This window comes from Acomys minous (assembly GCF_964271855.1).
Source record: "Acomys minous genome assembly, chromosome: 1".
Lineage (NCBI taxonomy): Eukaryota > Metazoa > Chordata > Mammalia > Rodentia > Muridae > Acomys > Acomys minous.
The window spans coordinates 132,367,103-132,380,089 of NC_140483.1; the positions used below are offsets into that span (position 1 = coordinate 132,367,103).

Here is a 12,987-nt window from a genome sequence, read left to right on the forward strand (position 1 = left end):
TTTAATGCCAGTTTGACACAAGGTACAGTCATCTAAGAGGAAGGAACTACAATCAATACAATGGCTCTATACAATCAGGCTGTAGGCAAGGCTATAGGGCATTCTCTTCATCAGTGATTGATGACTTGGTTGGCCCTGAGTCTGTAAGAAAGCAGGCAGAATAAGCCATAGACAATTAGGCAGTAAGCAGAGTTATCCCATAGCTTTTGCCTCAGCTCCTGCCTTCAGGTTCCTGCCCTGTTTCAGTTCCTAGCCTGACTACCTCCTATGAGGAACTTTGGTGTAGATGAGTAAGCCAAATAAACCTTTTCCTTCTCAGCTTTCTTTTAGTCATGGTTTCATCATACCATAGTAGCCCTAATTAAGACAACTGTCTTGATTTTTTTCATCTTGGTGGCTCTGCGTCTCGTTCATTCTACCACTGGGCTATTGTCTTGTTTTGCTCTTGTTTTTTTTAGACAATAAAGCTATAATTGAGTCACTGAGCTTAAGTGATAACAAGAACTCAACTCTTTTCCTTATGATGGTTCTTTAGATGAAAAAAAAAGCAATCTTCACATAGTTCAAATTAAAATGCCTATGATTGCTTGATAACACTAAAAATCAAATGGCTCTACCCACTTTTCCATTTCTTCAGCTATAGAATTGGGCAAATGTGAATTTTTTAAACATTAAAATGACCAATATGTAAAGCAACTAAATCTTTTCCATTGACGATAATTTCCTTTGGTAAGGCACAGTTATTAAGCAAAGATGTTCAAGTCACATTTGGCACCATACCTGTCCTGTGTATGCAAACTCCAGAGCCTGCTTTAAGCCTAGGCTGGTAACACCACGTAAATTGACTTCATCAGCTCCACTTTCCACCATGCAAAGACTGAACATTGCCTGAAATAAAGAAAGTGAAAAAGAAAAGACTGAATCATGGGTTCTAAAAAACAACAGAGAAAGATAATGTCCTAGAAAAACTAGGAAAAAGAAGTTCAAATGTAATTTGGCTTCTGAAACACTTCCACAATGCTTCATTTGTACAAGCCTCTGTAGCCTCCTGATAGCTCACAGTTACCTTAAACACACACACACACACACACACACACACACACACACACACACACACACCATGTACCTTTCAGCACACTCATCCTGCTCTCTGAACTAATTTTCTCTATCTAAGATGGAATTATGAGGTGCAGACATCCAGAACATTCTGCCCAATGAATGTGAAGAGTCAAGCCTCTTCTGATGATAAAATCTCCATGTCCACCCTTTTGTCCACTGTCTCCATATTATGTGTTCTATCCATCCGTCTAGTCACTTGGAAGCCATTTCAGTTATCAGACCAACTGGCATGGAATCACAGGCCAGCCTAATGCAAGTTGTGACATCTCTATCAATAGTTTCAACCCATCACACTATTAAAGAAACTATATTATCTCACATCACAAGAAAGGTCACTTCGAGAGAATAAAATATACTGAGTGGAGCCATAGGCACATTATTTTATTATATGGCATTAGGTACTGTTGTTAAGCTCTTAAGTTTGTTTATATGAGAAAAATAAAAGAATATACAGGAGTTAGTGTAGAGAGCTGCGATGTGCCGTGCCTTAACATGGCGCAGGCTTCCGCCTTCCACCATCCCGACGGCGAGTGCTCTCTAAGATAAACAAGTCCTTATACGGCAAAAGCCTATGCAAGGGTAACAGGTGATCTGATGACGAGCAGTCCTGCTCTGACGCGGACCTATGAGGAGGTGACACCTGGCATGAGCTGATTGGCCCTTGAGTTGTACTTAAGCTTGGCCCTCCCTAGCTTGGCCCTTCCCTTCTTCGGGGCCATTCCCACTGAGCTTAATCCTGAGTAAAGATCTCGAGAAGAAGTCTGGTTGTTGGCATCTTATTTCCGCAGGATGGTCCAGCGCCGACAAGTTAGCACTATATATGACTTCATGCATCTGTTTACAATTCTTTAAATATGGTACTCATAGAGAAGGGAGGGCTAATTTATACAAATAAAATGAGATCTGCACCCCAGAAAGAAATCAGCATGTCCATATCCACGACAACATTATTCATAAAAGCCAAGGTATAGAAACAACTTAAAAATCACAGATAAATAAAATACATATGCAAATGCATCCATGCTAAGGGAAACTACTCGGCCTTTGAATAGGAAGAAATCTCATTTTATACAACCTAGAGGATGTTGTGTTAAGAGAAATGAACCAAAGACAGACAATAAAAAGGTCTCATTCATATATGGAAACCTTAGTAGTCAAACCTGGATGCAGAAGGCAGAATGGTGTTGCCAAGGGTTGGGATGAGGAGAAAATTGGGAGACAGGAATCAAAGAATATAAAATTTCACTTACCGAAGATGAAAGAGTTCTAGGGATTTGATACACAGCAATGTGGCTACAGTTAACAATGATGTATTATATCACTAAGAAATACCAGAAATTTAAGTGGACTCACTCAAAGGAGAGACCGAGGGGGAAAGTAGTGAGGGCGAAAGTAGAAAAAAAGAGGTAGAGAGAGAGAAAGGAAAGACAAGAGAGAGGATAAGAGAATAGTAATAACTGCATGGAGTGTGTGTGGATAATTAGCTTGAGTGAGACTACTCCGCAATATGTAAATCTCCGAATACTTCATCTTGTACCATTGAAATATAGGTATATTTTTTCTCAATAGTATTTCAATAAGATTGAAAAGAGAGCCTGATTATTTGACATCACATTTCTCTCAAGGCCGTGGAGCACAGTGAAGAAAGACAATCCGAGTATGGCCACTTCAACATGAGTCTGGAATTTGGGCAAGCACTTAACATCTCAGTCAGCTTTATCAACTGTAGAATAGGACGTAAAACCGTATCCATTTTGGAGGTGGGGTGTGGAAGGATGGCTTACAGGTTAAGAGAACATACTGCCACTGATCTTCAGCCCTCCCTCAGCTCCTCCTAATGTAATCCTCCAGGCTTACCCCTACCTCTGCAGCAGACAACCTGCTGAGGCCTCCCCTTCCTCTCTCTCTCATCTCTAGTGGCTCACACAGATCTTCCCTCCTAACTTCCCTGTCCCCACTCACTGCTTTACCCTAACCTCCAACTCCAGCAGACATTTCCTGGAACCCGTCAGGCTGGCTGCTCGGGCTGGGGAAGCAAGGAGGCTAGGTGTAGATCTTTACCTCTCAGCTTCCAAACCCAATCCCCCAGTCTTAGCCCGAAGTCGGTAACAGACCACCAGCAGCAGCCTCACTCCCCCCACTTCTGAGTGGATCATACAGATCATCCCTGAAAACTACTGTCCCTCAACTCTGAACCTGATAGAAGAGAATGTGGGCAACAGCCTTGAACTCATCTGTATAGGAGAAGACTTTACGCACAGAACACTGCTAGTGAAGGCACTAAGATTGACAATTAATAAATGGGACCTTGTGAACCTGAAAAGCTTTTGTATGGCAAAGGATGCTATGATTTGAAGAAGTGGCAGCCTACAGAATGGGAAAAGATTTTTTCCTAACTGTACATCTGACAGAGGACTAGCACTGAAAACATATAACAAACTTAAGAAGATAGACATCATGAAAACAACCCAACTAAGAATGGAGTACAGCACTTCCCCTTGGTGTGGAGGCCTGGTAGCACTCACAGAAAGAATAGGAAGGCTACCAAGATGAGACTTGATAGGCTGTGACCAGATGGTGGGGGAGGAGATCCCCTTCTGTCACAGACCTAGGGTATGGGAATACAAAGAAAGAGGGAGGGAGAGAGCAATGGGAGGAGACAAGGAAGGGGATAAAAATTTAGGTGTAATCTGAATAAATTAATAAAAAATTATAACTATATAAAAAAGAATGGGTACAGAATTCTCAATAGATGGAACTCAATGGCTGAGAAACACTTAAAGATATGCTCAACATCCTTAGCCAAAGATGTGCAAATAAAAGCTACTTTGGTATTTCATCTTATTCCTGTCAGAGTGGCTAAGCTCAAAACAAGTTACAATTGAGGCTGGTGAAGATGTGAGGCAAGAGAAACACTCATCCATTGCTGGTGGGAGTGCAAATGTGTACAGCCACTCTGGAAATTAGTGTGGCAGTTACTCCGGAACACGGTAGGTAATAAATGCACCCCAAGATCTGGCCATACCACCTTTGGGTATATGCCCAAAAGATGTTTTATCCTATCCCAAAGACATTTGCTCAAACATGTTCATTGCTGCTCCGTTCATAATAGCCAACGTTGAAAACAAGTTGGATGTCCCTCAACAGAAGAATGGACATATACAAATGAAGTATGAAAAATTACATCATGAAACGTGCAGGTAAATGGATGGACCTGGAAAAAAATCATTCCAACTGAGGCATCCAGGACCCAGAAAGACAAATATGGTGTATATTCACTCATACGTAGATATTAGCTGTTAAATCAATGATAACCAAGTTATAGTTCATATAAATATAAAGGTTAGGTATAGATTAAGGGGCTGGAGGAACCCTCTATATCTTGCCAGGAAAAGAAAATAGAATATATAGTTATTTATAGGGGAGGGTTTTTAGGGAAAAATCAACTGAGAAATGAGACAGGAGGGGTTGGGAAGAAAGGAATATGGAGAGAGTCAGCTAAAATCAAGTGGCATTTGAGGTATACTATAGAAACCTAAGACAGTAGAAGCTTCCTAAAATATGCACATATATGAAAGTGATATAAAGCAAATAGTCAAATAATGGGGGAGAGAAAGCCCCAGCTGCACACGTCTTGTCACCAAATGAAGCTTCCAGGAATGAGTTTCATCTAATTGAGTTGTTGGACAAAAGAATCCAGGCTGTTGCCAAGACTATAGGCTGCTCTTCACAAAATGATGGCAAGGCCCCACTGCTTAAGACAACACCTGCACATAGAGAAGCTGAGCCGGAGCCTGTATAGTGCCTTTACCCCTATGTTCTACTGTCTTTGGTAGAGAAAGGTACTCTGCATGCTACCAGTAGAACTGTAAACATCAGCCCATCCACAGACTCTTGACCCACAACGGTGCCCTGCCTGAAAGATACGCTAGAGCAAAGGTAGCACAAAGCTTGTTGTAGTTACCAATCAGTATCTGATTTGAATTAAAGGCCATTTCAAGAGATGGAACCCACACCCAATACGACTTGGGTGGCCAAGAACCTGAGACTAGATAGTCCAGTGACATAGAGTTAATCCAACTAATACTGGTCTAAAAATATGTAGCAATAAAATGACTCCGAACGACATTCTGCTGTAGTCATAGATCAGTGCTTCCCCCCCCCCTCATCAGAGAAGCTTCCCCTTGCAATAACAAATACATAGAGCCACAGCCAGAAAATATGAATAGAGTAAAAGATCTTGGAACGCCCAGTCCTAAACAAGATGTCTCCATCAAATCTCTCCCCTCAGGGCTCAGAGAAACCACTGAAGAGGAGACAGAAGGAATGTAAGAGCCAGAGTAGATGGAGGATACCAAGAAGAAGGGGCCTCTGAATCATGATCAAAGCTCATATAGCTCACATTGACCGACACATCCTGCAGAGAGCCTGCGCAGTCTGCAGCAGGTCTCTCACTGACATACTATGGCTTCCAGTTTAATGTTTTTATGGGATTCCTAAGTGTAAAAACGATTAGGTCTCTGTTCCTTCTGACTCCTCTTGGACTCTTTTCTTCTGTTTGTTTGGTTCAATCCCTAAAATGTATTAATTTTTTGTGCTATCTTATTTTATCTCATTTCATATCTTATTTTATTTTTTATTATCCCTTAGAAGCCTGTTTGTTTTCTAATTAGAGATAGAAAGAGAGTGGGTCCAGATCGAAGTGGAAGTGACGAGGAACTGAGAGAAGCAGAGGAAGGGGAAACCATAAAAATTATATATTATGTAAAAATTTTTAATAAAAGGGAAAAATTCAAAAAGAGAAAAAAGAGAACATACTGCTATTGCAAAGTACTCAAATTCAGTAGTACTCAGCACCCTCCCAGGTGGCTCCCAGCCACCTGTAACTTCAGCCACAAGATTAGACAGCCTCTTGTAGCCTCCATAGACACCTGCACTCATTGTACACACACACAAACCCACACACAAATAATAACGACAACAATAATAAACTAAATTGTATCCATTTCAATTAACTTGATGACTGTAAGCTAGTAATGCATATAAAGTACTCAGAATACTGCTTTAAATATGACTGCTTTAAATATGAGTTCTTAACAAAGTTTATACTTTGTGATAACAAAGAAACAGTACCAAGTTTTTTTTTTCCATATTTCTTAGAGAAAATAATACAACAGGAGAATACTGGAAACTCAGGGTTGCTATAGATAGAAACAACTAACAGAGTTACATTTAGAGTGTATGGATTCATTTATGTATTTAGAATATATTTTGACATTCAGCCTTAGGGTTACTGTTGCAATGATGAAACATCATGATCAAAAGCAAGTTGAGGAGGAAACACTTTATTTGGCTCACACTTCCACATCAAAGGAAGTCAGGACAGAAACTAGAGCAGGGCAGGAGCTTGGAGGTAGCAGCTGATGAAGCCTTGGATGGATGCTGCTTACTGGCTTGCTCCTCACGGCTTGCTTAGCCTGCTTTCCTATAGAATCCAGGACTGTCAGGCCAGGCATGGTACCACTCACAATAGGCTGGACGCACCTCAATTAATAAGTAATTAAGAAAGTGAGCCACAGCTGGATCTTATGAAAATATTTTTTCAATTGAGGTTCCCTCCTTTCAGGCAACTCTAACTTATGTCAAACTGACATAAAGCTAGACACGAAATAAATAGAAATTGTTATTTTAATCCAGACTGATTGGTCTATTGTCCCATGTGACCCCTTTCCTTCTAACTGAATCAAGAGATGAAAAACAATGCACCCAGCCACCCACCACTCACCAAGTACACTTTTTAAATTCCGGTGATGGCCATAAGCCTTCATTTTTGCCACATTCTCCTATGGCATGACCCCATTACATATATAAATCACTACCACTTGCATACAAATAGAGTTTCCCCTTTGATAGCATATTGCCCATTCAGAAATGTAATGTTATTTCCACTCTGACATCACATCATACAAGCTTTGAAGTTCAGGGCCAGCTGTGGGGGTGGACACCTATGATCAGTCCTGAGACTCGGAAGGTAGAGACAGTAGAACCACCCAGGGCATATCTTGGTCCCTCAAGAGTAGAGAAAGTAATTTAATGTTACAGAAGTAATATTAATCAATTTTTTTTGAAAAGTAAAAACAAAATATGTGACTACTAAATGAAGGTCAACACTTTGAGTTAATAAATTTAGCAAGCACTTCAATAAGGAAAGACATCATCATGCGATAGCACAACATGAGAACAAATATGTTGCCCGACCTAAAGGACCTAAAGGAACCTGAGCTGCCCACAGTAGCTGAGCTTGTGAAACAGTGTCTGCAGACGAGCTAGGGCCCACCACGAGAAGAAAGGACCTATAATTTAGGGCTTATGTCCTTGAAAAGGTAAACTGCACTCTCTGTGAGAGGCACCGTGTTGTCCTGACTGTGGCAACTCTACAGCAGAGCCTAGCATTGCCGCCTACAATAAACACAAGTAAATGAACGAACAAGCCAAGATGTTTCTCAGAAACTCCACACAAATGATCTACTGTTATACTGTCAAAAGCAAGGAGAGCTTGTTCTAAGAAAATATTTCTACATGTTAGATTTAGGCATAGAAAAAAATTGTACTTGTTAGAAAGAACATCCACCATAAGCTACAGACTTCAAACAAGTTCAGAGTTAGCCATTTAGAGACAACACATGCACACACACACACACACACACACACACACATGCACACACACACACACACACACACACACACACACACACACACACACACACAAACATATGGCCACAGCATTGTGCCAATGCCTGGAAGACAGATCTGATGAAAAGTATGAAAACACAGCTCAGACTCTTGTTTGCTTCACACTGTCTTGTGTCTAGGAGAGCCTTGGCCAGCCTAGGATTTACAGACTTCACAGCTTACTCTTGGCCGATAATGTGCTACCACAGCCACAAATCTTTCTAAGTGAAAACCCATTTTGTGGGAACACGGTCAACTTGCAGTGCCTACCACAGAGGGAACTGTGGATTTATGATGCGTTACTCTTTCTTATTCACATGGAAATGACACAAATTGAGTTCTAAAGTCACGGTCCATGCATTAAGCTGGCCTGGATCACAGTGGTTGTCATTTAGTCACCAGATGAACTACAGTCAGTACATAAGGTCTCAAGACTGACGGAAATTGCCACCTTCGCTGATTAGTCAGACGCCCGGTGACAGATGTGTTGCCACGCTGTACTCAAAGATGCTGAAATATGATGGCTTTTACCTGGTAAACTGCAGCTTTGCTGTTGGCGCTGTATGTGGGCAAGACGGACTTCTTAGCTGTCTAAATAATTATATGGACAAAATAAATTGCTGGGAGGACACACTGATAGCTTGACTTTTATGAGAGAGGAAAATGAAAGTAAACAGTATGTTTCAGGAAGCCACTAAAAAGAGGACCTATCGATAACTACAGCAGATCTAGTCTGGGCCTCTGCATCTTCATCTACTCTGTGCTGTATAATTAGTCCACAATCCTTACCACAGTCATGAGATGTCACTGAGACTTCAACTAACTTCCAATCAACAAAGATTATACATTTTGCTCAATTAATTAGTTTATAGAATAGCTTACAGTCAGTCTTACCTTGTAACAGTCAGAGTGTGCTGCAGATTGATTATAGCTCACTACAGAATGTGTAGCAAGACTCAGTTGAAACCACTCCCTTCATCCAACAGTGCCTTTCCCCTCAACAGGGAAGGAGAGGTCCCTGGCCACAGCTGCTCTGGACTATTTACTTCTTTTATCTCACAAATACAGTAACTCAAACCATTTAGGGCACATCGCTGCCTGAAAGAGCAGGGGCATGCAGTGGGAAAACTGTTTCCCCTGCAATACACTTGTAACCTGTTTAGGCTTTCTCCAAACAGTAGAACAATGCCTCTCACAACTTCTGAACCTAAGGTTCGGGGATGCTAGAGGAAGATGGGGTGAAAAGACTGCGAGAGGAACAGAAAGTTTGCTGTGAGGCGGTGTCTCAGAGGAACATCATAGAACCTACACCCAAGTATCATCAACATAGATGCATAGACACCTGAATAGTGACAACGGCCATGCTAACATGGAAGGGGAAAATCTCTTGTGGCCCCCAACCCTAGAGACAGACTATAAGACAACCAAGGAATGCTGAGAGTGGGAGAAAACCACCTCCCTCAACTGGTAATCCAACACGATGTGATCAGCGCTGAAAGCATATACATACAAGTAATATTATATGGTTTGAAAAAGTTATATTTAGAAATTTGGAAAAATATATAGCAACAATAAAGTAAAGGAAATCATGAATTTAATTAAGAGTCGGGGGGAAATATGGGAAGGGTTGGAACAAAATGGAAGGGGAAAACCATATAATTATAATTTAACTTCAAAAATCTTATTTAAAACATTCAAGAAAGAAAACTTCATTTTTACAAGTTAAAAATCATGTCACACACTCCTCGCCATTGTAGTCATTATCATCTTCTCCTCCTCTTCCTCCTCCTTTTCTTCCTCCTTCTTTTCTTTTTTTAGTTTCTCTGTGTAGGCCTGGCTGTCCTGGAACTTGCTCTATTGACCAGGCTGGCCTCAAACTCACAGAGATCCTCCTGCCTCTGCCTCCAGAGTGCTGGGATTAAAGGCATGGGCCACCACAACCCAGCTTACACTGGTTTTCTTAACACCTTCATAGATGTTGCTTTTTACTCAGAGGACTGGCTGTGCTTTGGTGCTTTGTTCTGGACCAGGTGCTCTTTAAAGTAATGGTGACAGTGCGCCTGTACACAAGTGCCACGTGGATCACTCTGTGCACTCTAAGGTTGTTATCCTCCAGCAGTGATTCTCCTGGGGGAGACAATAACAGCATGGAAAAAGAGATGCATATTGAGCTGGCTTTCCTCAACTGACATTAACATACATGTGAAAGCCAAAGTCTACTGCCTACCACAGTAGGACAAACCTCTGAAAAAAAAGTATTTGTCCATGACAGCTGTTAGGCACTGAAGAGGATGATGTAGTTTTGGGTCATGTTCTTTCATGCCTTGGTGGTTTCTGCTTCTGTCACCTTCTAGTCCCTAGTTAGTTGAGAAGGGGAGCCCTGTACTCTCTTGACTGTCATTGAAGGAAGCTCATTTTCAATATCTTCCACAAATCCTCCTCTTTAGAACACTTCCTGTGCAGAGGAGACCTTCCAGCCTATCTCCAGATAGCAGCCAACCCTGATTTTCTTTCTTTCTTATTAATTATTCACTTTACATCCTCGTCATAGCCCCCTCTCTCCTCTCCTCCCACTCCCACCCTCTGTGTTTCCCCTATCCCCATTCCCCTATCCCTCAGAGAAGGGGCACCCCCTACCCCCACCCCCATATACCAAATCACATCAGGACTGAGCGCATACTCTTCCCCTATGGCCTGGTGAGGCAGCCCCACCTGGGAAAAGTGATGAAAAAGCAGGCAACAGAGTCCATGTCAGAGACAGCACCCATTCCCCTTACTAGGAGACCCATATGAGGACAGAAATATCCATTGGTTACATCTGTGTACAGGGCCTAGATCCAGCCTATGCATGGTCCTCGGCTGGAGCTTCAGTCTCTACAGGTCCCCCTGGGTCCTGGTTACTTGGCTCTGTTGGTCTTCTTGTAAAGCTCCTGCCTCCTCTGAGTCTTTCCATCTTTCTTCCAACTCTTCCACAAGACTCCCTGTGCTCTACCCAATGTTTGGCTGTGGGTCTCTGCATCTATGCCTGTCAGCTACTGGGTGGAGCAACTCAGAGGCCAGCTGTGCGAGGCTCCCATCTGCAAGCACGCAGGGTATCGTTAGTAGTGTCAGGGGCTGAGACTCCTAGTAGCAGGGGTCATGGAGAGTGAAAATGTCACTCTCTAACTAGACACATCTCCTAGTAGAAGGAGAGAAACACCAACCCATCCACAAAATCCTTGGCCCAAAACTTACCCTGCCTACAAGATGTACAGGGACAAAAATAAAGCAGAGATTGAGGAAATGTCCAACCAATGCCTGGGCCACCCTGAGGCAAATCCTGATTTTCAAAGCTTTCTGTGAGCACCTGGATTTCCCGCATGCATCCAGCTACCCTAAGGCAAAACTGGGGTGTGTGCCGAGTGACTATAATGGAGAGCCTGTCTGAATTTGGAAAGCAGGTATAAGGGAAGGTGTTTCTGGGAGAACTGTAACATCCAAAAGGTAGAAAACTAAAGAATAATTGGAGCAAGTGACCAAACACAATGGAGGATTCTGTGCTGAAGAACATAAGACAAGAATCCAGGAGAAAGATGTACTGGAAAAGAGGCTTTGAGCTGTTCTGAATGTGTTTAGGAATCATAGCTAAATCAACTTCTCTCTAATAAGTGTATGTCTTATGTTCTCTGATGTGATACCTCTTTGGTGCTTGCTTATTTCTCATTGATGACTCAGCTCTTGCTCTGTAGCCTAGATTGGGTTTGAATTCCAGATCACCCGGCTCCACCCTTCAGTTGCATCAGCAAGCCCAACTGGCATCTAAAAAACAGGGCCTGAAGAGATGGCTCAGCAGTTAAGAGCAAGGGCTACACTTCTGGAGGACCCAGGTTCAGTTCCACCATCTACATAGTAGATCACCATCGACTTTAACTCCAATCCCAAGGACTGGCCTTGGTGGGCACTCCACACAAGTGGTATATAGACATACATGCAGACGAAACACACACACACACACACACACACACACACACACACACAATGAAGATAACTTTTTCAAATAGTAGATACTTTGGGGATTTCTGGTCTGTTAATACTTCAGATGTGATCTCGGAACTACTGGCATTGGCTTCACCAAAAGAACCTGTTAAAAGTGCAGAATCTTGGATCCTATCCCCCATCTTCTGAATGGGAAGTTATTTTTTTGATAATGGCTCCAGACAGACCTCACAGACAAGCATGTTTGAGAAGCGCGGGTACCGTCAATCCCCACCCCTTCATCACTTCTTGTATGTCTGGATATTTGCAGTCTTGAGATACCCAATGACCTTGCTGAAGAAGTTAGTAAAACATCAAAAATGTCAGACCATAATTTCTGTCTTGATAGCTGTTCCTCTTCCTCCTACAATACCAGTAAATTCTCAGTCATTTCTGCTTACTAGTCCGTCAGATGTCTACTGATGATTTGTCTGTCTCCCCCTAGAAATAACAGCTAATTCTGAATTGTGAGTCATCCTAGAAACCCTGTTACCCAAATTTCAGCAAGTTGAACTTATCCTTACATTCAGAAGGGCTGAAGAAAAAATAATTCTGAGGAAATAAAAGCTTTTTTTTTAAAGAACAGCAGGAATACCAACTGTTTTTCTTTTTTTAAAATTAATTTATTCATATTACATCTCAGTTGTTAGCCCATCCCATGTATCCTCCCATTCCTCCCTTCCTCCCACTTCCCCCCTACTCCCCTCTCCTCCCCTATGTCTGTGTCTGAGGGGGACCTCCTCCCCCTGAATATGCTCATACGGTATCAAGTCTCTCCTTGGTGACCTATTATCTTTCCTCTGAGTGCCACCAGGCATCTCCATCCAAGGGACATGTTCAAATATGGGGCACCAGAGTTTGTGTGAAAGTTCGAAAGAGTGATCATCATATGACCTTGGAGGGGATAGAGGTCAAAGCCTTTAGGCAAAAACTTTACCCTACCACTTTCTCCCCCATTCCTGTGGATTGAGTTTCTCTGGTCTGTTTCCTTCTTTTAATTTTTTCCTGAAGAGGAATTTCAAGTTATTGCCTCAGAGTTTCTTTCACACAAACCCCTCAAAATATTACTTTCAAACTCAAAACACAGACTCTTGAATCAGTTATAGCTTGCTTGGAAAAAAA

General features: G+C 42.1%; 1 protein-coding gene across 3 annotated transcripts in view; it reads right to left on the minus strand.

The window, feature by feature from the left end:
• The window catches only part of KLHL32 (kelch like family member 32), a 220,870-nt gene that overhangs the window by 128,115 nt on the left and 79,768 nt on the right, over positions 1-12,987 (minus strand). For all 3 annotated transcript variants that reach the window (XM_084792918.1, XM_084792917.1, XM_084792920.1), the window contains exon 4: positions 781-888. In XM_084792918.1, the coding sequence (XP_084649044.1) occupies positions 781-888 (108 nt within the window). The remainder of the gene's footprint in view (positions 1-780; positions 889-12,987) is intronic.